The sequence below is a fragment of the Mauremys mutica genome, chromosome 1, assembly GCF_020497125.1.
Source record: "Mauremys mutica isolate MM-2020 ecotype Southern chromosome 1, ASM2049712v1, whole genome shotgun sequence".
Lineage (NCBI taxonomy): Eukaryota > Metazoa > Chordata > Testudines > Geoemydidae > Mauremys > Mauremys mutica.
In genome coordinates, this window is record NC_059072.1 from 143,689,401 (window position 1) to 143,709,512 (window position 20,112).

At 55.9% G+C, this 20,112-nt stretch overlaps 1 protein-coding gene across 1 annotated transcript; it reads right to left on the reverse strand.

The window, feature by feature from the left end:
* Positions 1-2,669: 2,669 nt before the first annotated feature.
* Positions 2,670-18,110, reverse strand: LOC123355865 (antigen WC1.1-like). Its single transcript, XM_044998675.1, has 6 exons — positions 17,963-18,110; positions 16,863-16,958; positions 6,548-6,631; positions 5,357-5,446; positions 4,250-4,387; positions 2,670-2,993 (listed from the first exon to the last, which is right to left on the reverse strand). Exons 1-6 carry the CDS (start codon positions 18,051-18,053, stop codon positions 2,866-2,868), a joined length of 627 nt encoding a protein of 208 aa, XP_044854610.1. The 5' UTR covers positions 18,054-18,110; the 3' UTR covers positions 2,670-2,865.
* Positions 18,111-20,112: the final 2,002 nt, after the last annotated feature.

Sequence of the window (20,112 nt, forward strand, 5' to 3'; positions counted from 1 at the left end):
AAAGTAAAGATGCCTTACACGTATTTCTTACTGTAAATTTTTCAGCAGATGAGCGATGGTTCTTCAGAGGACTTGGAGGTTCTCAGGGTTCCTTCCCCACTATGAACTCTGGGGTACAGATGTGGGGACCCACATGAAAGACCCCCTAAGCTTATTTTTACCATCTTAGGTTAAAACTTCCCCAAGGCACAAATTCCTTCCTTGCTTTAGTATCGCTGCCATCACCAAGTGATTTAAACAAACATTCAGGAAGGGCCACTTGGAGCCCTACCTTCCCCACATATCCCCCCAAACCCCTACACCCCCTTTCTGGGGAGGCTTGAGAATAATATCCTCACCAATTGGTACAGGTGAACCACAGACCCAAACCCTTGGATCTTAAGAACAATGAAAAATCAATTGGGTTCTTAAAAGAAGAATTTAATTAAAGAAAAGGTAAAAGAATCACCTCTGTAAAATCAGGATGGTAAGTACTTTACAGAATAACAAAAGATTCAAAAACATAGAGGATTTCCCCTGTAGGCAAAACTTTAAAGTTACAAAAACAGGGATAAATCTCCTTCTTAGCAAAGGGAAAATTCACAAGCTAAAACAAAAGATAATCTAACGCACTTCTTTTCTGCTATGGCTTACTATTTCTGTAAGACTAGATGCTTAGTTCAACTATAGCTTAGGGAGATCGAGAGACGTGATCATTCCCCTCTATTCAGCACTGGTGAGGCCTCATTTGGAGTACTGTGTCCAGTTTTGGGCCCCACACTACAAGAAGGATGTGGATAAATTGGAGAGAGTCCAGCGGAGGGCAACAAAAATGATTAGGGGGCTGGAGCACATGACTTATGAGGAGAGGCTGAGGGAACTGGGATTGTTTAGTCTGCAGAAGAGAAGAATGAGGGGGGATTTGATAGCTGCTTTCAACTACCTGAAAGGGGGTTCCAAAGAGGATGGATCTAGACTGTTCTCAGTGGTAGAAGATGACAGAACAAGGAATAATGGTCTCAAGTTGCAGAGGGGGAGGTTTAGGTTGGATATTAGGAAAAACTTTTTCACGAGTAGGGTGGTGAAGAACTGGAATGGGTTACCTAGGGAGGTGGTGGAATCTCCTTCCTTAGAGGTTTTTAAGGTCAGGGTTGACAAAGCCCTGGCTGGGATGATTTAGTTGGGTTTGGTCCTCCTTTGAGCAGGGGGTTGGACTAGATGACCTCCTGAGGTCCCTTCCAACCCTGAGATTCTACGATTTTATGTATTTTCCCGTGCCCTGTTTCCAGGCTGGCTCCAATAGACCCAGACAAAAAAACCTTCCCCCACTGATTTGAAAGTATCTTCTCCCCTTATTGGTTCTTTTGGTCAGGTGCCACCCAGGTTATCTGAGCTTATTAACACTTTACAGGTAAAAGAGGAATTAACCCGTTACAGGGTAAAGAGGGATTTTATACTACCTTTAGCTGTTTGTTCATGACAGAGGTTCTGGACACTGAGAGCTCCAAAGGGCTGAGTGGATTGGGCCCAATCTGTTTTTGCCCAGTCCCAAAACCAGATGCTCAACAGAATATCAAAACAGAGTGGGATGTTTTATTCTCTAGGCCTGTACTATCTAAAGTTGAGGGAGAAATTCAGTATTAAGGCTATGGCTATACTTGCACTTCAAAGCGCTACCGCAGCAGCGCTTTGAAGCGCTCAGTGTAGTCAAAGCGCCAGCGCTGGGAGAGACCTCTCCCAGCGCTGTCCGTACTCCACCTCCCTGTGGGGAATAAAGTACAGTGCTGGGAGCCGCGCTCCCAGCGCTGGGGCTTTGACCACACTGGCGCTTTTCAGCGCCGCAATTTGCAGCGCTGGAGAGGGTGTGTTTTCACACCCTGCTGCAGCGCTGCAAATTTGCAAGTGTAGCCATGGCCTAAGTCTGTGTGAGTTTTAACCGTAAAACCATGATGCATGCAGTCGTGTGAGTGGCTGTGCACGGAATCATCAAGCACTGCCTGAGAGAGAAACAAAATGAGGATTGAACTGGATGTGCCATAGATGTTCCCGATCAGAGGCATCACGACTATGTGTACTGGTCTTTAGATGATGTGAACTGTAAAATTAAAGAAATTAGAGGTAGTTTGTGTATGGAGAGTGTGTTAAATATCATCATCATATTGGGATATGCGCTGCAGTTCCTCTGTTTAACCCAGGAACATTTAGCTCTAGGGTCAGAATTGGTGGACAAAGTGACAGAGGTCGAGGACCCAAATAACATTTTAGATGAAATCATCAAACCAACAGACAAATGTTTAATGCGAAATGATGAACGTCTTCTTCATTCAGCAAATTTCAAAATCTTGCTAAGAAAAAACATTAAAAGTTAGAGCATGTTTTGGGAACAAAACAGGGCTTGTCGTAAAATAAAATGTCAGTTGAAAATAACTGTGTGAAGTGGGTTTTTATGAAATTCAAGGGGTGTGGGGTTTTTCAAAAGGGAAGTTACCCAGAGGTTGCCTTCCCTTGTCTCTTTGTTTGTTTAATCTCAGCCTCTCCCTGTGATGAGCCCTGAAAACTGCACAATTAATCTGGAAAGAAAAACTTTCACTAAGAGGAAGACTTTCAGAAACGATTTAATATGAAAAAGGCACACAGTCAAGCTAAAGAAACTATAGGCATAACAAGTAGGACACTTCCATCCCCTCCAAACAATGGAAAATTATACAAAGAAAGCTAATGAACCTTTTCCCATTCACTTTTGCATTTCCTGAAACTTCACACAAATCCCATAAAAAATACTTGCTTTATCTATCAACCAGGAAGGGACTTCCTCTGGGCATCATTTCTGAGACAAAGAGGTGAAGCGTTTACATCATCACAGGGTTATTTTGTCCAATCAAATTGTTATGATATTGAACCCCCAGAATCACCATTTCCCACATCATCATATCCTGTGTCTCCAGGAGGCAGGGACGGGGTTTCCTTCTCCACCCCAGAGACAACTTCACCCCTTAGCGAGTGCTGACCCCAACCTGAAAACACCAAGGGGGAGACATACAGTCAGTGGATCCATTCTATGGTTATGTGCGGCCGCAGAGCAAGGTGGAGTGCACTTTACAGCAGTGGTTCTCAAACGTATTTGATTGTGGCCCCTTTCTTTGTATCTATAGTAATTGACACCTCCCCTTCCCCCCCTCCACACAAGTACATGTATCAATTAAAAAAAAATCAACATCCAACTCTCACTAAATAGGAAAAGCAGTAGAACATTGAGTCAAAAAGAGCCATTTAAGTATATAGCTCTCCATCCACCCAGCTCGAAGGCAGCACTGCGGCCAGCAGCAGCAGAGAAGTGAGAGCGGCAACACCAGACCATGACGCTCTTACGTCTGCACTGCTACTGGTGGCAGTGCTGCCTTCAAAACTGGGCACCCAGACAGAGCCACCACCCTCTGCTCTGGCTTCTCGCACTGCCCCAGAATATATTCTGTGCTGCCCAGTTTGAGAACCTCTGCTCCACAGTATGAATTGGGAATCGTTCCCCCTTCAGTCTTGGGTCTCTGACAAGTTCTAATCCATCATCTCTATACATAGTCTGGAAATTAAAACCTTTGGGTTCCAGGCCAGATGAAGTTGCCAAGTGCCAGCTGTAGCTACCTGTCACACCATGTACAAAACCTGAGCACTTACCAGCAAGGAGCGCTTAGTTAAAAACATTATAACTTTCACTCTGCCTAGCAATGAACATTAGCACATTACTCTTATCAAGTACTAATCAATGCACATTTCATCGCCACTGCACCTCCTCTGGGGTGGCTGATGTTGTCTCTGCTCATGACACAATGGGGAAGAGAGGAAGCTATTGGCCAAGGACAACGGGCAAAGCTCATCCCAGATTTTACAGGATGTGTCATGGGGTCTTTAACTCTAGTGCAGCAGTAACAGGACTTTGGTGTATAGGATTCTGCCCAAAAGATACACGCACAGTGAACTGGTGGGAATTGAGCACATGCAGGGTGTGGCAGCCACACAAGGATTGGAACCTAGAGGCAGAAGGATCCTAGGTATCTTGCTGGTTTGACCACGAAGTACCACCCAGCAGGGACCCTGCTGTTCCTCTCCTCATGGCAGGTACTGAAGCCTCTGCTTTGAGGGACTGGAGAGATGAGAGGAGAGTTTTTCTCACAGGTGCTGGATTGGCCAGGGCTGTTCCCTTGCTGCGTACCCCACATTTCCAGCTACCCCACTCTGCAGAGACACTGTGAAGTGCAAACAGATCTCCACTCACCTGTCTGTGAATCCCTGTCACTCGCCCCAGTGCCTTTCTCATTATTCTGCCCCAAACCAGGGTCACCTTCAGGGTCAGACACTTCTCTGACATCATCATAACCATCCCCTGGGACATCTCCAGGCAGGGCAGGGGCATCTGATATGAAGAAGTGAAGTAATTAAGAGAATATTCACAGTGAATATAGAAATAAACTACAAGCTGCAGATGCACCAGCCTCACTGGTCCCTGGGGATCTCTCAGCGCTTCCACCCACAGGGAGCCCCCCTCTGGAACCCTCAGATTGAGGGGTTTCACATATCACATTGATCTGATACATTTCAGTAGCTGGTTGAGAGGATCCTAGAGCCCCCAGATAATGAGGGGAAGGGGGAGTTGTAGAAAGTGGTGACTGGGATCTAGTCCAGAGGGATCGTTCCACAAGGCATTTGGTTACAATAATTACAGATGTAAATGACCTGGAATTCTCCAGACTTTGTCTCCGGCTTCCTAAACTTGACATTATTTTTAAAATGTCTTTTCAATGCTTTCTCCTGATAAAGTTTACCCCATAAACAGGCATCAGTATCCAATGTACTGACACCACTGGGAGCTGAGCCAGCTAATAAGGTTGGGACATGGGCCTTCGGGTGTAAAATCTCTGTGTCCCACCCACCCCCCTGTCACAGAGTGTCTGACACAGTTGTATATAAGCTGCAATAGCCACATGCCAGGAAAGGCTGGCAGGGAACATTGCTGCTATGTAAAGGTCTCTGCTTCGGTGCATTGTCTTTACAAATGATGAGTAACCCTAGTGCTCATGGCAGTGAGGGTCAAAAGTCAGTGACCTGAGCCAATTACCATGTGGGAAGCTCCTGAGCTAACTGCTTCTTCAGTCCCTGCAATGGGCCTCTGTCATGACTTAGGACATCACACGCTTCCCTACCCCTGGGCCTCCACACAGCTCTTGTAATGCACCTGGTCAGCGCCCCCAGCATTACTCCAATAGACAATACTGGCGGGTGAACTTCCTGATTTTCTTAACAAACCACTATTGTCCCTACTGTGAAATACAGTTCGTTTTTCATCAGGGTGATATTGCTTCCAGAAGGCGGCTTCACTTCTCACCTCGGCCGTCTGGAGTCTGGGGGACGTCGTTCAAGGCAGGCTCCTCCACATCATCGTAATCCAGCTGAGACCCCCCTAGGGAAGCTCCCTCTGAAACAGCAAACACCACACTCAGCCCCTGGCACCAACAGTGTCTCTTCAGCACAGGTGGCGCTTGTAACTACAGCTGTTTATCATGGCACGTGAGGGGGAAGTCGCAGCGGGCCCATGGTGAGAAGGGCACAAGTCAGAGAACTAAAGTGAAACAGGAGTCCCAGAAATAACTAGGGGCCAATCCTGTCCCTGCAGAATCCAACAGCAGCTCTTCTATGTGTTTCAGTGGGAGCAGGATCTGAGCTTGTGCTGAGATAACAGGTTGGGACATGGGCGCTACCTGTGTGAATCCAGCTGATCTCTGCAGACAGGTTTGAATTTTCCTGTTATCCTGGGTAGGGAGCAACCTCCTCTGCAGGAATTAAAGCTTCTGCTGGGAGTCACTGTTCTGATCCTTTGTGAGCTCCTGCTCTCCACTAGCCTCTCAGGCAGCCCAGGGCTCAGCTTGGCAGCGCTCCAGCTTCTCAGCAGAACTGGCTCAACTGCTCAGTGTCTCCTCCTCCACCACAGGCTAAACTCCCAAAGGGCCCACATTCATGGACTTCCTTGAGAGCAACTGGGGTAGAAATGCCGCCTCGTTTACAATTAGAGATGGGCCCAGAACAGGAAGTTCAGGTCTGGGGTTTTGCTTCAGCCTGTTATAGTGACAGATGCCAGCTCAAAAACTGAGATCCAGAGCTGGTGTCAAAATCTGTAAATCTCCTGTCCCCCAAAATTCTGGTGGGTTCAGATCAGTGAGTTGGGCTGAGTCCTTCTGTAATTATAGCACAGGAAAATCTTCCCTCTCTCTCTCTCAGGGGTGAGAGATGAGCCCAGCTGGGCACTGACACCTTTCACCCAAAGAGACTGACCTGTCTCCTCCAGCACCTCATCTGAGGAGGTCACTGGGAGCCACTCCCAGGGGTGTGTGCTCAGGAGATGGTCACATGTTCCCATCCTGAGATTCTGGCAGAAATCCTGTTCAATGGGATTAGACCCGACTGTGTAAAATGGGACCTGTGTGAGGGGAAATGGCTGCGATTGCAGAAAGTGTCATAGAAATTCTGTTCTCTGCTCAGATTTGGATCTCTCGGCCTGAGTCTGCCCCTCCTCCATTACCTTGTTCTGATTCAGAATCGTTTTCCCCCTCGCTGTCCCCGGTGTAATACTGCAGCTTCGTCACTGAGTCATCTGAATAGGAGACTGGACAGACAAGAACCAGAAACTCATCACAGGAGAACAGCTGAACTGTGGGACTGGGAACACATCCAGGGCCTGGAGCAGGATTTCCAGTCTCAGTCTATTCCTTCTTCCAAAGAAGATGCTGGATCACAGCAACTCTGAGCCGTGAGAGGCTGACACAGACTCCCCAAGAGAAATCTCCATGTTACTGTGGTAAATGTGACTGAGGGGATGATACAATCTGATCTGAAAGATGCTGGGGTGAGTGAAGGGCACGTCTCTGGCTGCTGGTCCAGGGAAGTTCCACAATGGTTCAGGCCTTCTCAGCCACAGAGGGGACTACTCCTTCTTAAGGGAAATACCCGCCTCCCCCATGAATCAATCAGCTCTCTGTGAAGTTTCCTGATTAGGCCAAGAAAGACCCAGAGCAGAATCTGTGATTCACTATAACCATCTTGAAAGTGGTGCTGGGGGATGCCCTGAGCATGTTCCCAGAGCCCCACCACAGCACAGCCCTTGGGCAGGATGTTCCAATCAGACATTGAGACAAAATGGCACAAAGGATAACAGGGCCATGACTCAAACTCATGAGGCTCTCCTGCGCTGATCTCTCTGCTCTGGGGCAGTGTAACAGGGTGGTACTCACCCCTGCCGCGCCTCCTGCTGGTTCGTCTCGGAACTTCACTAAGTCCGGCCCTGGAGCGCCCTCGGCAGGCTGGTGATCCCCCTGTCCGCAGGCCCCGTGTCCCTCCCTGGACCCGGTGCCCCTTTAACTATAATTGGGTCTCCCCCCTCCCAGGAGAACCCCGCACTACTGTCCCCGCCTTGCCTCAGTAGTGGCCACTGACAGTCATGGTCTAGCCCCACACCCTGGGGCAGACTGCAGTATCAGCCCACTCATCACAGGCAAAGGGGTTTGGACCTGCTGCTTTGTCCTACCCCTGGGCTGCCCTCTGCAACTCCCAGTACCTTTGGCCCTTTACTAGGCCGCAGCCTGGGGCTTTCCGGGCTGGAGCTTCCCTAGCTCCTCAGCCTGTTCCCCCAGCCCTGCTTCACTCAGGTACCTAGCCTCAGGCCCTAAGCAGCCAGGCCCATCCCTCTTTGAAGCCAGAGAGAGACTCTCTGTGCTCTGGCTTCCCTGCCTCTTATAAGGCCCAGGGCTTCAGTTTGGGGCGTGGCCTCCAGCTGTAGCCACTTTCCCACTCAGCCCAGCTCTGTCAGGCCACTTTTAACCCCTCTCAAGCCCTGTCAGGCAGCATTTCAAAGCCCTCAGGGCCGGAGCAGGGTCCACCCTAGTACAGGGAGCGCTCTGCCTGCTTGGGCTGCCCTGCTGGCTGGAGGGCTCCCCCTTCTCTGGCTGCCTTGCTAGCTGGAGCTCCTTCTCCCTTCCTGGGCTGCTACTGCTGGCTGGAGTGCTTCTTCCCAGGACTGCTGCTGCTGCCACTGCTGCTGAGCAAGTGAGTGAGGGGTGGGGGGGGCCTTGCTGGCCAGCCCCCACTCCCCCACCTCTGGAGGGAGAAGCCAGGACCCCACCACCACCACCACTACAGCTGCCACCTGTGGGGGGTCCTTCCTGCCTAGCCACTGGGGCTGCTAGAGAAGGAGCTGCTGCTGCTACTGCTGCTGGAGCTGTGTTTGTCCTGGGGAGCTGCTGGAGCCTGGAGGAGGAGGGAGAAGAGGACTGAAAAGACCACCGGCTGCTGGGGAGCGCACAGAACACCGAAGACCACTGTGGAGGGGGCTCCCAAGACTGAGTAACCCTTTAACTGTGCTCTAGTGGTGGGGGTTTAGACTGTGTTTGTGGGGACACGGGGGTGTGGCGTGGAGCCTGCCCCCTGGTCCATCTGTGTCCCCCCCCCAACCCCCACCACCACCGCTGCCCCCTCCACCACCCCTGCAGTCCCTTACCATCTGCCTCAGTTCCTGCCTCTGGGACTCAGCTGCTCGCCTGGCCTGCCACGCCCTATTGCCACCGTTTGGGCCTCCAGCGGCAGCCAGCCAGCCATTGACTTTGCACAAGTGCTTGTGGGTGCACGCACCCCCCCCTTCCCCTGGACTGACCCCTTTCCCTCTGCAACAGGCCCCCTAGCTTTGCCCCTTGTTGCCTGCCCCGTTTGCCCCTTGTGGCCCCCCCTCCCCCGGCACCCAGCTTCAGTTTGTTTGCCTGCCCCGCCCATCTCCCTTTGCAGCTTTGTTTGTCCTGCCCCGGCCCTGACGCCAGCCCCTTGGTCCCTCCGCCCCACTCCCAGCCTGGTTGCTCCCCTCCCTCCGCGGCCCCTTGCCCTGATTAGCCCCTCCCTTCGTGCACCCATAGCTCCATCAGTGCGCTTGTGCCTCTCCCCTGTTTAAGTTGCCCCTCTTGCACTGCACCCCCCCCATTGCTCTTGTTTCCCCTCCCCTCCCCTAGTGCAGCTAGAGGAGCCGGATTTCAATCCTCTGTCGGTGACTGACCCCCCCCCCCGAAGTCCTCGATAGTCCCCGTATCTGCCCCCCCCCCTATTGTTGGCACCATCCTCCCTGCCCACAGCCTAGCAGGGAGGAGTAGGTGACCTGTCCCTTACCCCCACCCCCTTTCTCCGGTGTTTACCCTCCCTCCCCGTTCAGCATGGCGGGAGGGGCGGCGGGTGGGATTCCCGGGACGACGTCTGTCCCCCCTCCCTCGCCTGCTCCCCCCAAACGCCTCCCGGTCTCGACCTCACCCGCCGCTGCCGGACCACCTGCCACCGCTCCTGCTGAGGCGCCGGCAGCGGCGACCGACGGGGTGCCCTCTGCTGCTGCCACGTCCCTGGCCCCTTCCGCCTCTGGGGGAGCCCCCCCAGCCGGCGGAAAGGGCCAGGGCAAAAAGAAGGGAAAGGGCCCCGCTAGGAAGACGAAGCCCTCCATGGCGGAGCCTGCCCCCGCTGCCGCGGCCCCGCCACCGGCCGCGGCGTCCCTCCCCGCTGTTCCCTCCACCAGCTCTGCGGGTGTCCCTTCCTCGGCCCCCAGAGCGTACGCCCAGGTGGCGGCAGCCCCCCCGCCCGCCGCTACGTCATCTCCCCCGACCGCCGCCTCCGCTACCATCTACAGCGGCCGGGGCCCCTTCCCCACCTTGACCCGGAAGCACGGCGTCCGTTGCCTCCTGGTGCCCGCCTCGCCCCACGTGGAGACCTACGTGCGGGCGCTGGCGAGGGTGGTGGGGCCCACGGCCATCGTAGCGGCCTCCAAAATGTACGGCAAGGTGGTTTTCTTCCTTGCCTCGGAGGCCGCTGCCCAGGAGGCGGTGGAGAAGGGCCTGGCGGTGGGGGGCGTGTTTGTCCCCCTCGAGCCGCTGGAGGACCTGGGGGTCCGTGTCGTCCTGACCTCTGTCCCTCCCTTCCTGCCCAATGCCGCCCTGTTACCCGCCCTCTCGACCCTGGGGAAGCCCATTTCCATTGTGAGCCCTCTCCTCTTGGGCTGCAAAGACCCCGCCCTCCGTCACGTTCTCTCGTTCCGCCGGCAGGTGCAGCTTCAACTGCCGCCGGCGGCGCGTGGCGGAGAGGCGCTTGAGGGGTCTTTCCTGGTCCCCTACCAGGGGGCCCATTACCGGGTGCACTATTCGACGGGGGAGGCCCGGTGCTTCCTCTGCCGGGCGACGGGGCACGTCCGGAGGGACTGCCCCTTGGCCCGGCTCGGAGGAGTTCTCGGGACCCCCGAGCCCCGGCAGGGTGCCGGCCCCGCCATCGCCGGTGCCCCTGACCGCCCGGTACCCAGAGCAGCCCCTCCTCCCCCTCGGTCCGTCGCTGCTCCCGCTCGGGCCTCAGGGGTGCGTTCTCCGGAGCGCCCAGATGAGCGGGAGAGCCCCGCCTCCGCTGCCTGCACTCTGGCGGGGCCTGTGGAGGAGGGTGCGGCAGGGGTACTGCCGGGCATGGGAGGGGGCTCTCCCCAGGGGGATTCCTCCCTCCCTCCTGTTGTCCCACCTGTGCCTCTCCAAGCCCCAAAACCGTCTTCTCTGCCCCCTGACCCAATCCCTGTTGACCAGCCCGCAGGCGATGCCATGGAGGGCTGGACCCGGGTACAGGGTAAGCGGGGCAAGCGGAAGGCTCGGGCTCCGCCCGTGCCACCTGAGGCGGAAGCCCCCCGTAAGACCAGAAAGGGGGCCGCCGACACCGAGCCTTCTGCCGTGCCCCAGGGGTTGACCCATCTGCCGATGACGGCTAGGGAAGACGTGGCAGCACCGGAGGGTACCACCATCCCTCCCACGCAGTCCCCCCCTGCGGAGGCCTCCGCTGCGGCCCCTCCTGGTCCCTTGCCGCCTGTACCCCCTGCAACACCCGAGGTGAGCGTCGCCTCGGGCGCGAGTGGGGAGGACCCCGGGGTGGTGGGAGGCGAGCTCCCCTCCATCTTCGAGGAGATCGAGGCCCTGGGTCTGACCCCGGTCACCCCGGGGGAGGACGACCCTCTGCCGACGGGCCTTGATCTAGCCGACCTCACCCCAGTTTCCCCTTCCCCGTGCTCCACCAACCCTCCAGCTGCGTCTGCTCCCGCCTCCGAGGGTCCCCTGGACTCCTCGACCTGCCCGGCTGCGGATGGCACCCCGCTGCTGGCCGCCGAGCCTGTTGAGATGACGGCCGGTGCCTCGTGGCAGGGAGATGGGCTACCGGGGGTGTCCCTCGGTGGTGCGGAGCAATCGGGTTCCTTCCCGGGTGGGGGCCCCCCTGAGGCTTCCACATCTCCCCGTGCCGAGGCTGCTCTGCCTGCCGTTGAGCCTGAGCCCGGTGTCGTTGGGGACCCCCTCCCTTCCCCTCCAACTCCCCTACCTGGCCGCGAGGAGCCTCTTACTGATGGCTCAGCTCCTGAGGCCCAGGGTCCCGTCTCTCTCCCTCCCCCCACCCCTGCTCCTGACCCCAGCCCTGCCCCCTCCACCTCCCATGATATTATTGCCGCCCCTGGGGCTGTCTCCTTCCCTTTCCCAGAGGATGACTCCCAGGGAGCGGCCTTTGAATTTCACAGTCCCGACCCACTAGGGGCTGCAATCTTCCCTCCGCCGCCCCCCACTGAGCCGGGGTCCGCCCCTTGCTTGCCCGTCCCAGTCGGCCACGGGGCTGCGCCAGAGGCCCCACCCCCCCATGTGCTGAGAGAGGAGTTGCAGGAGTTCCTGGAGGACGTCCGGGGCTCCCGCAACAAGGTCGTGCTTGCTCTCCAGCGCTGGGGGGACTTCCACCAGCTCCTCCTGGCCACGCGGGCCCTCATAGGGGAGGGCAAGGGGACCGGGAAGCGGAATGTCGCGGCTTACCACCGGGCGCGCGGCTTCCGTGACTCCCTGCTCGCCTTCGGGGTGGGCCACAGTTTGCTGCGCGGCCCAACGGGAGCCGTGAGCGCCCCTGCTGACGTAGATCCCCCCCAGCCCTCCTCATGGCAGTCATCACCTTTGCCACACTAAACACCCGGAGCTGTAGGGTGGGTTTCCGCAGGAGCCAGGTGCTCTCCTTCCTTCGGGAAGGGGGGTACTCCGTGGTTTTCCTGCAGGAGACTCACACGGATCCGGCCGCCGAAGCTAACTGGCGGCTGGAGTGGGGGGACGGGGTCTACTTCAGCCATCTCACCACCCATCAGGCTGGAGTGGCTACCCTGTTCTCCCCCGACCTACGGCCAGAGGTGCTGGGGGTCGCCGAGGCTGTGCCGGGCCGCCTGCTGCACCTCCGGGTCCGCATGGCGGGGCTTGTGGTCAACCTCATCAACATCTATGCCCCGGCATTTGCCCCGGAGCGGCTGCAGTTCTATCGGCAGGCGTCCGCCTTCCTCGGCTCCCTGGATCCTCGCGAGTGCCTGGTCCTGGGCGGGGACTTTAACACCGTCCTCGAGGAGCGGGACCGGTCGGGAACCGAGCAGAGCCCGGCCGCCGCGGCCGTCCTCAGGGAGATCGTCGCCCATCACTCCCTGGTGGACGTCTGGCGCGACCACCACCCGGACGACGCCTCCACGTACACCTATGTCCGGGTGGAAGCCCATCGGTCGTGCCACTCCCGGTTGGACCGCATCTATCTGTCCCGGTTCCATCTCTCACGGGCCCTGTCCTCCAGCATCCGGCCGGCCCCTTTTTCGGACCACCACCTCGTCACCGTGACGGCCTCTCTCTGCGCGGAGAGGCCGGGGCCGGCCTATTGGCACTTCAACAACAGCTTGCTGGAGGATGGGGGCTTCGTGGCGTCCTTCCGGGAGTTCTGGCTGGCCTGGCGAGGGCAGCGGCGCGCCTTTCCCTCGGCGCGGCGGTGGTGGGACGTGGGGAAGGTGCGCGCCCGGCTCTTCTGCCGTGACTACACCCGGGGCGCCAGCCGACGGAGGGATGCGGCGATAGGGCAGTTGGAGCGGGAGGTCTTAGAGCTGGAGAGGCGTCTGGCCGCCAGCCCCGAGGATCCATCCCTTTGCGGAGCGTGCCGGGAGAAGCGGGAGGAGCTCCGGGTCCTCGAAGACCATCGGGCCCGGGGCGCCTTTGTTCGATCCCGCATCCGCCTCCTTCGGGAGATGGATCGCGGCTCCCGCTTCTTCTACGCCCTGGAGAAACGGAGGGGGGCCAAGAAGCACGTCACCTGCCTCCTGGCGGAGGACGGCTCCCCCCTCACGGATCCGGCGGAGATGTGCGAGAGGGCCCGGACCTTCTACGTGCGCCTTTTCTCCCCGGATCCGACCGATCCTGCCGCTTGCAAAGTGCTCTGGGACGGACTCCCGACGGTCAGCGCGGGCGACCGGGACCGGCTAGAGCTGCCTCTCACTCTGGCCGAGTTCTCGGAAGCCCTCCGTCGCATGCCCACCAATAAATCCCCGGGCATGGACGGGCTGACCGTGGAGTTCTACCGCGTGTTCTGGGACGTCCTCGGCCCGGACCTAGTCACCGTCTGGGCCGAGTCCTTGCGGAGCGGGGTCCTCCCTCTCTCGTGCAGGCGAGCCGTGCTCGCTTTATTGCCGAAGAGGGGGGACCTCCGCGATTTACGGAATTGGCGTCCCATCTCGCTCCTCAGTACGGACTATAAAATTGTCGCAAAGGCCATTTCGATTCGGCTAGGGTCCGTGCTGGAGGACGTGATCCACCCAGACCAGACCTACACCGTCCCGGGCCGTACCATCTTCGATAACCTGTATCTGGTCCGGGATCTCTTGGAGCTTGGGTGCAGGGATGGTCTGTCGTTCGCCCTCCTGTCCCTGGATCAGGAGAAGGCGTTCGACAGGGTGGACCACGGGTATCTCCTGGGCACTCTGCAGGCGTTAGGCTTCGGGTCCCAGTTTGTGGGTTTTCTCCAGGTGCTGTACGCCTCCGCAGAGTGTCTGGTCAGGCTCAACTGGACCCTGACCGAGCCGGTCAGCTTCGGGCGGGGAGTGCGGCAGGGGTGCCCCCTCTCGGGCCAGCTGTACGCCCTGGCGATCGAGCCCTTCCTCTGTCTCCTCCGCAGGAGGTTGACGGGGTTGGTGCTTCGGGAGCCGGAGCTGCGGCTGGTCCTGTCGGCGTACGCCGACGATGTGCTCCTCGTGGTCCAGGACCCGGGCGACTTGGCGCGGGTGGAGGCCTGCCAGGCCGTGTACTCGGCGGCCTCCTCCGCCCGGGTCAACTGGGTCAAGAGCTCTGGCTTGGTGGTAGGGGACGGGTGGCAGGCGAGCTCCCTCCCACCCGCGCTTCAGGCCATCCGGTGGAGCGCGGGTCCGCTGCTCTATCTCGGCGTTTACCTTTCTGCCACGCATCCCTCTCCGCCGGAGAACTGGCACGGTTTGCAGGGCAGGGTGGCGGAGCGGCTCCGGAAATGGACAGGACTCCTCCGGTGCCTTTCCCTCCGAGGGAGGGCACTGGTGCTCAATCAACTGGTCCTGTCCATGCTCTGGTACCGGCTCAACACCCTGGTCCCGGCCCCGGTGTTCCTGACCGACCTCCGGCGGGTGGTGCTGGAGTTCTTTTGGCCAGGACTGCACTGGGTCCCTGCAGGGGTACTCCACCTGCCCCTGGAGGAGGGAGGGCAGGGCCTGAAGTGCCTCCGCACTCAGGTCCACGTCTTCCGCCTCCAGGCACTGCAGAGGCTCCTTTATGGTGCGGGTAGTCCGGCATGGAGAGCCCTGGCGCACGCCTTCCTGCGCCGCTTCCGAGGGCTCCGATACGACCGGCAGCTCCTTTATCTCGACCCGAGGGGCCTTCCGCGAGACCTCTCCGGGCTGCCGGTCTTCTACCAGGACCTCCTCCGGACCTGGAAGCTGTTCTCTGCGACCAGGTCCGTGGCGGCCACCGAGGGGGCAGACCTCCTCGCGGAGCCCCTGCTACACAACCCTCAGCTCCGTGTGCAGGTGGCGGAGTCCCCCGCGGTGCGCCAGAGGTTGGTCCTGGCAGAAGCCACCAGGGTCGGAGACCTCCTGGACTACGACCGGGGAGACTGGCTGGATCCCCTGACGCTCGCTCGGCGGATGGGGCTCTCCAGACCTTGTACTCCCCGGCGCGTACTACAGGAGGTGAAGGCCGCTTTGCCGCCCGCTGCTCGGGCTTACCTCGATCGGGTCCTGCGCGAGGGCACGCCCCGCCCACCCTCCACCCCGAGCCCTCCGGACCTCTTCATCGGGCCCCTGCCCCGTGGACCCGACCGGCCCCCCCGCCCCTTCTCCGCCAGCCGGCTGCACGATCTGCAGCCGGTCCATTTCCAAACCGCGCCAAGGAAACAACTCTACGCGCTCGTGCTCCATACCGTCCACTTCCTCGCCCTCGTGTCCCGCCCCGACACCAAGTGGCGGGACCTCTTGCCACCTGTGGAGGGTGAGGAGCCCCGGTGGGCCAGCCTGTACTCTACCCTGGTCCCGAGGCCCGCAGGGGATATCAGCTGGCGGCTCCTTCACGGGGCCGTGAGCACGGGCGTGTACTTGGCGCGGTTCACCCCTGTCCCGGACACCTGCCCCTTCTGCGGCATGAGGGAGACCCTGGCGCATGCTTACCTAGAGTGCGCCAGGTTGCAGCCCCTATACCGGCTCCTCACCGACATTCTGTTACGTTTCTGGCTGCACTTTTCCCCTCACCTCCTTATCCATGCACTCCCTATCCGTGGCCCCACAAAGTCGCGGGACCTCCTGGTCAACCTCCTCCTCGCCCTGGCAAAAAAAGCCATCCACGCGACCAGGGAGAGGAGGTTGGCCGACGGAGACTCCTGCGACTGTGGGGCTTGTTTCCGGTCCCTCGTCCGCTCACGTCTCCGGGCAGAGTTCCTCTGGGCGGCGTCCGCTGGCTCCCTTGATGCCTTCGAGGAGCAGTGGGCGCTGTCCGGGGTTCTCTGCTCGGTGTCCCCATCAGGCTCCCTCCTTATGACCCTTTGACCTCACTCCTGTCCCTGTTCTTTTATTAGTTGTCCCCCGCACTTAGTGGGTTTCCGTGGCCCTGTAGATCCTCCCCTTGGGCTGGGGGGGGGATCCGTTAGCATGGGGCGGGCTTCCGCCCGCCCCCTCTCCCGGATAACCCAATAGTACAGGCAGGAAGGAACCGACTCAGCAGACCAGTGGCTGTGGTGGGAGGGGGGCACAGAACATCCCCTGCTCCAAAGCTCCAGAGAATTTTCAAATAATAGTTTAGCCTGGCCCCAGATATTCGCTTTCCTGACCCTTCACTGGTTACACTCCAAGGCTGCAGGACGGGCAGAGTGACATTAACTGTCCCTAGAACAGGGACACTCAGTGTATGGTGAGAAGGAAGCCAATCTCCCTCAGTCTACATGAGTAACTGCTGGTCTCACCACAGCCCCAGCTCCCACAGCTAGAGCTTGGCAAAAAAGCACAGATAGTTTGGTTCTCTGGCCATTGGGGAAAAAAAAGAAAAAAAATGAGTGGAGCCAAAAATGACCTTTTTTGGCAATTTTTGGCAAATGGAAAAGTTAAAAAAAAAGTTTTATGTTGAATGAAACCATTTGGTGTTCTTTTGGACATTAGTTAATTTTTGTTTGATTGTTTGTTTGTTTTTATAGATAAAATTAAAGGAAATTTCTAATGGAAAAGTAATATAAAATTGAAAAAACAAAATGTTTTCTTTAGAGAGTGTTGAAATGAAATGAATTGTTCTATTTGTTTTTGGAGCAATTGGGTGAAATTAACACGAATCTGTGAAATTTCTCAATGTCTCTGAATCTGCATTTTTCACTCAAACATTTTGTATGAAGACTTGTGCCCAGCACCATTGACAAGCTCACAGGGCTGAAGCTGCAGTGATTTAACTCTGGGTCATGGCCTCAGATTGAAAGGGCATTGATTAGATAGCTGCTCCCTGTTAAGAGTGAGACCCACAGACCTGAGCGACTGAACATCTCCTGCTTCTCTCTCATCAGGTTATAATCGATCTCCTCGTACACGGCCTCTGAGACGGGATACATGGGTCTTCTGGAGCCTGAAAACAAAGGGCTGGGTTTGCACAGGATCATTGAAACCAGAGAAGGGAAACACCATGGGATCATCCAGCCCCTCCCCCTCAGGCCCAGTGTGAGCCTGAACCCTACAGCACATTGCCACTGCTGGAATTTAAATGAGCCAAGTGACAGGGTTTCTTTGCACAACAGCCCTTTGATGATGGTTCCCAGGGCTAGTTCGCTGTCAGGAAGCTTCCTCACATTCATCTTAAATGTTCCCTTTTTAATCTCATCCCATTAATCTGAGATAATCCCCTTTGGAGCATTTTAAATAATTCTTCCTGCATGCTGGTGTTTATCTGCAAAATGGTGATAACACCTTTTTTTTCCCATAGAGTTTAAGGCCAGAAGGGACCATTAGAACATCTAGTCTGACCTCCTGTATAACACAGGCCACTGCATTTCACCCAGATACCCCTAGGTTTGAGCCCAAAGATGCACTTAGACTAAAGCATTTCAGTCCTCAGCAGAATAAGCTCTTGTTGGCCACAGGTGGAAAGAAGGAACAACCAAGGTACCACCAATTTCCCAGGCCCTGCAATGGCAGGGAACTGACTAGGTGAGAGATGCCTAGATAATCCTGTAAAAGCAGCAAAGATAAAAGCCAACTGGCTGTTAGCTAAGGCTGTAGAGCAGGCTCATTTAACTCTCTCTATGTGGTCTCGGTTCTACTAGATGGGACAGAACACCAGACCCAGGATGTGTATGGGTTACATAGGCACTCCTGTAGTGGATCATCGGCAGGTGGGGAGGGGGGTACAGATGCAACGTCTCTGAAATTGTAAAGGTCCCTAGCTAGTATCATCTCCAGATTTCATTGCTGGGCTGTTCCATTACGAGACAGTTAATGAAATATTTAAAGAGAGAGGAGTTACCAGGCACCGTTGGCCACCCCACCCAGCCCAGTATCACCCCTCACCCTGACACCCTGAAGCCCCCTGCTTTTGCAGAAGCATTTCACACAGTGACACCAATCAGCACCCACCTCTGCGCTGTGCCCTGGCACTTCGCACCTGCACCCCCAGAATGATTAAGACCAGGCAGAGCAGGGCCCCCAGGATAATGCAGACGACCATGGGTACCGTGACTCTCCCACTGTCAGTCGGAGGGCGTTGCGGGGAAGCTGGATGGAAAAGAACATGCGACAGGGAGAGATTAATCTGTGAGAACTCCCCAGTCACTCATTGCACGGCTCAGGACAGCAGGGTAACGGGCTGGGACAGTCTGTGCACCATGGAGGCAGGTCACAGGCGGCTGTTTAAATCATGGGCCCTGCCCTGTCAGCTGGAGCCAGAAGACAGGAATTTTGTTGCTCAGTACAGCCTGCAGCTCCCACCCAGGTGTCATTCACCCTCAGATTTCACAGGCCATGGAAAGGAGCTCCTTCCCTCAGGCTGCAGCTTGCAGCTCCTCCTCTGTGACCCAGCCCCTACAAGAAGGATGTGGATAAATTGGAGAGAGTCCAGCGGAGGGCAACAAAAATGATTAGGGGGCTGGAGCACATGACTTATGAGGAGAGGCTGAGGGAACTGGGATTGTTTAGTCTGCAGAAGAGAAGAATGAGGGGGGATTTGATAGCTGCTTTCAACTACCTGAAAGTGGGTTCCAAAGAGGATGGATCTAGACTGTTCTCAGTGGTAGAAGATGACAGAACAAGGAGTAATTGTCTCAAGCAAGGGGCTGGCCCAAGCTGCTTGCCCGAGCCACTCTCCCCATGCAGGGCAGGGGCCACGGCTCGCTCAAGCCCTGCCTGCCCCCAGCACGAGGCTGTTGCTGCTTGTTCGAGTCCTTCCTGCCCCCCGTGCAAGGCTGTCGCTGCTCACTGGTGCCCTGCCTGCCCCCTACCTGAGCACTGCCTGTCCCCCTGTGCAGGGCTACCATCGCCCCTCCCCGCTGCAGCACACTACAAGAGCAAATGGGACAAATGCCCACTTTTGCCAAAAATTCAAGACAGCCAGGACAGGGCTTTAAAAAGGGACTGTCCCGGCCAAAATGGGACAGATGGCCACCCTAGGCTGGAGAGAACCCAGTGTACTTACAATGGCTGCTGCAATGTGGCAACTACCATGTAAATTATTCATTGGTCATATGTATGTTGTGGTTTGTATTCATCCCTATAACAACAAGGTGGTTAAAGGGGTGCAAGGAGCAAATGTGAATCATCCCCGGTATAAAACACCACTAACACTGTACTCAACTGTCTAGTGTATGTGTGCACTGCAGGGCATTGTTGGATGGAATAAGAAGTGCTTGATAGTAGGCCCTATAATGAACATAAGAACATAAGAACAGCCGTACTGGTTGAAGAGATTAATAAGACATAACAGGAATTAATCATATACAACACAGATAATAAATGATCTTATAGGCCTTAATTTTTAGGTAGACTTTGAGTGGAGTAAGAACACTGAACTATAGATTCTGTCTTACCTCCATAGAAAGCAGTGGTAATGATGACCATAGTATTCCAGGGCAGATAGACCTTGAGGAACTGTCTGTCTTTTTTAGGTTAAAACAGAGCATGCTAACTCTGAAAGAATTCCCCTGGATAAAATCCTCATCCTCATGTAGAAAGCAAGTCACATCCTGCAAAGCGGGTAGAAGGGTCCAAGAGACCGGCTAAATAAAATGGGGCCCTGAATCCTGAGACTGACAAAATATTTTTCAACGGCCTTTATCTTAAGCCAGGAAATTCTAGGGATCCGCCAATAATGCCCCATTTGTCACACTGGCTTCCTCTTTCAGGGTCTATTCTACAGCAGAAAAGGTTTGTTGGTATAGCTATAAAAGTATAATTATAGTAAACACTTCTAGTGTAAAATCAGCATCTACTAGCAAAAATGTGATTTTACTGGTATAGATTATACCAGTTCCCCAAACAAAATAAGGACTTTTATACTGGTATAACTGCACCTATACTAGGGCTTTTGCCAGTATAGAAGTGTTGTAAAAAATCATACCCCTAATCAACATTATTATACCTGCAAAAGATTCCAGTGTAGACCTGGTCTAAGTGTTAGTTGTCCCTTCTGTAAAATGGAGATGATGATAATATTAATCCAGGGATGAAAAGCACTTTAACTTCTTCAGAAGGAAGATGAGGCACATATGAAGTGCTGTTATTACTCAGCAGAA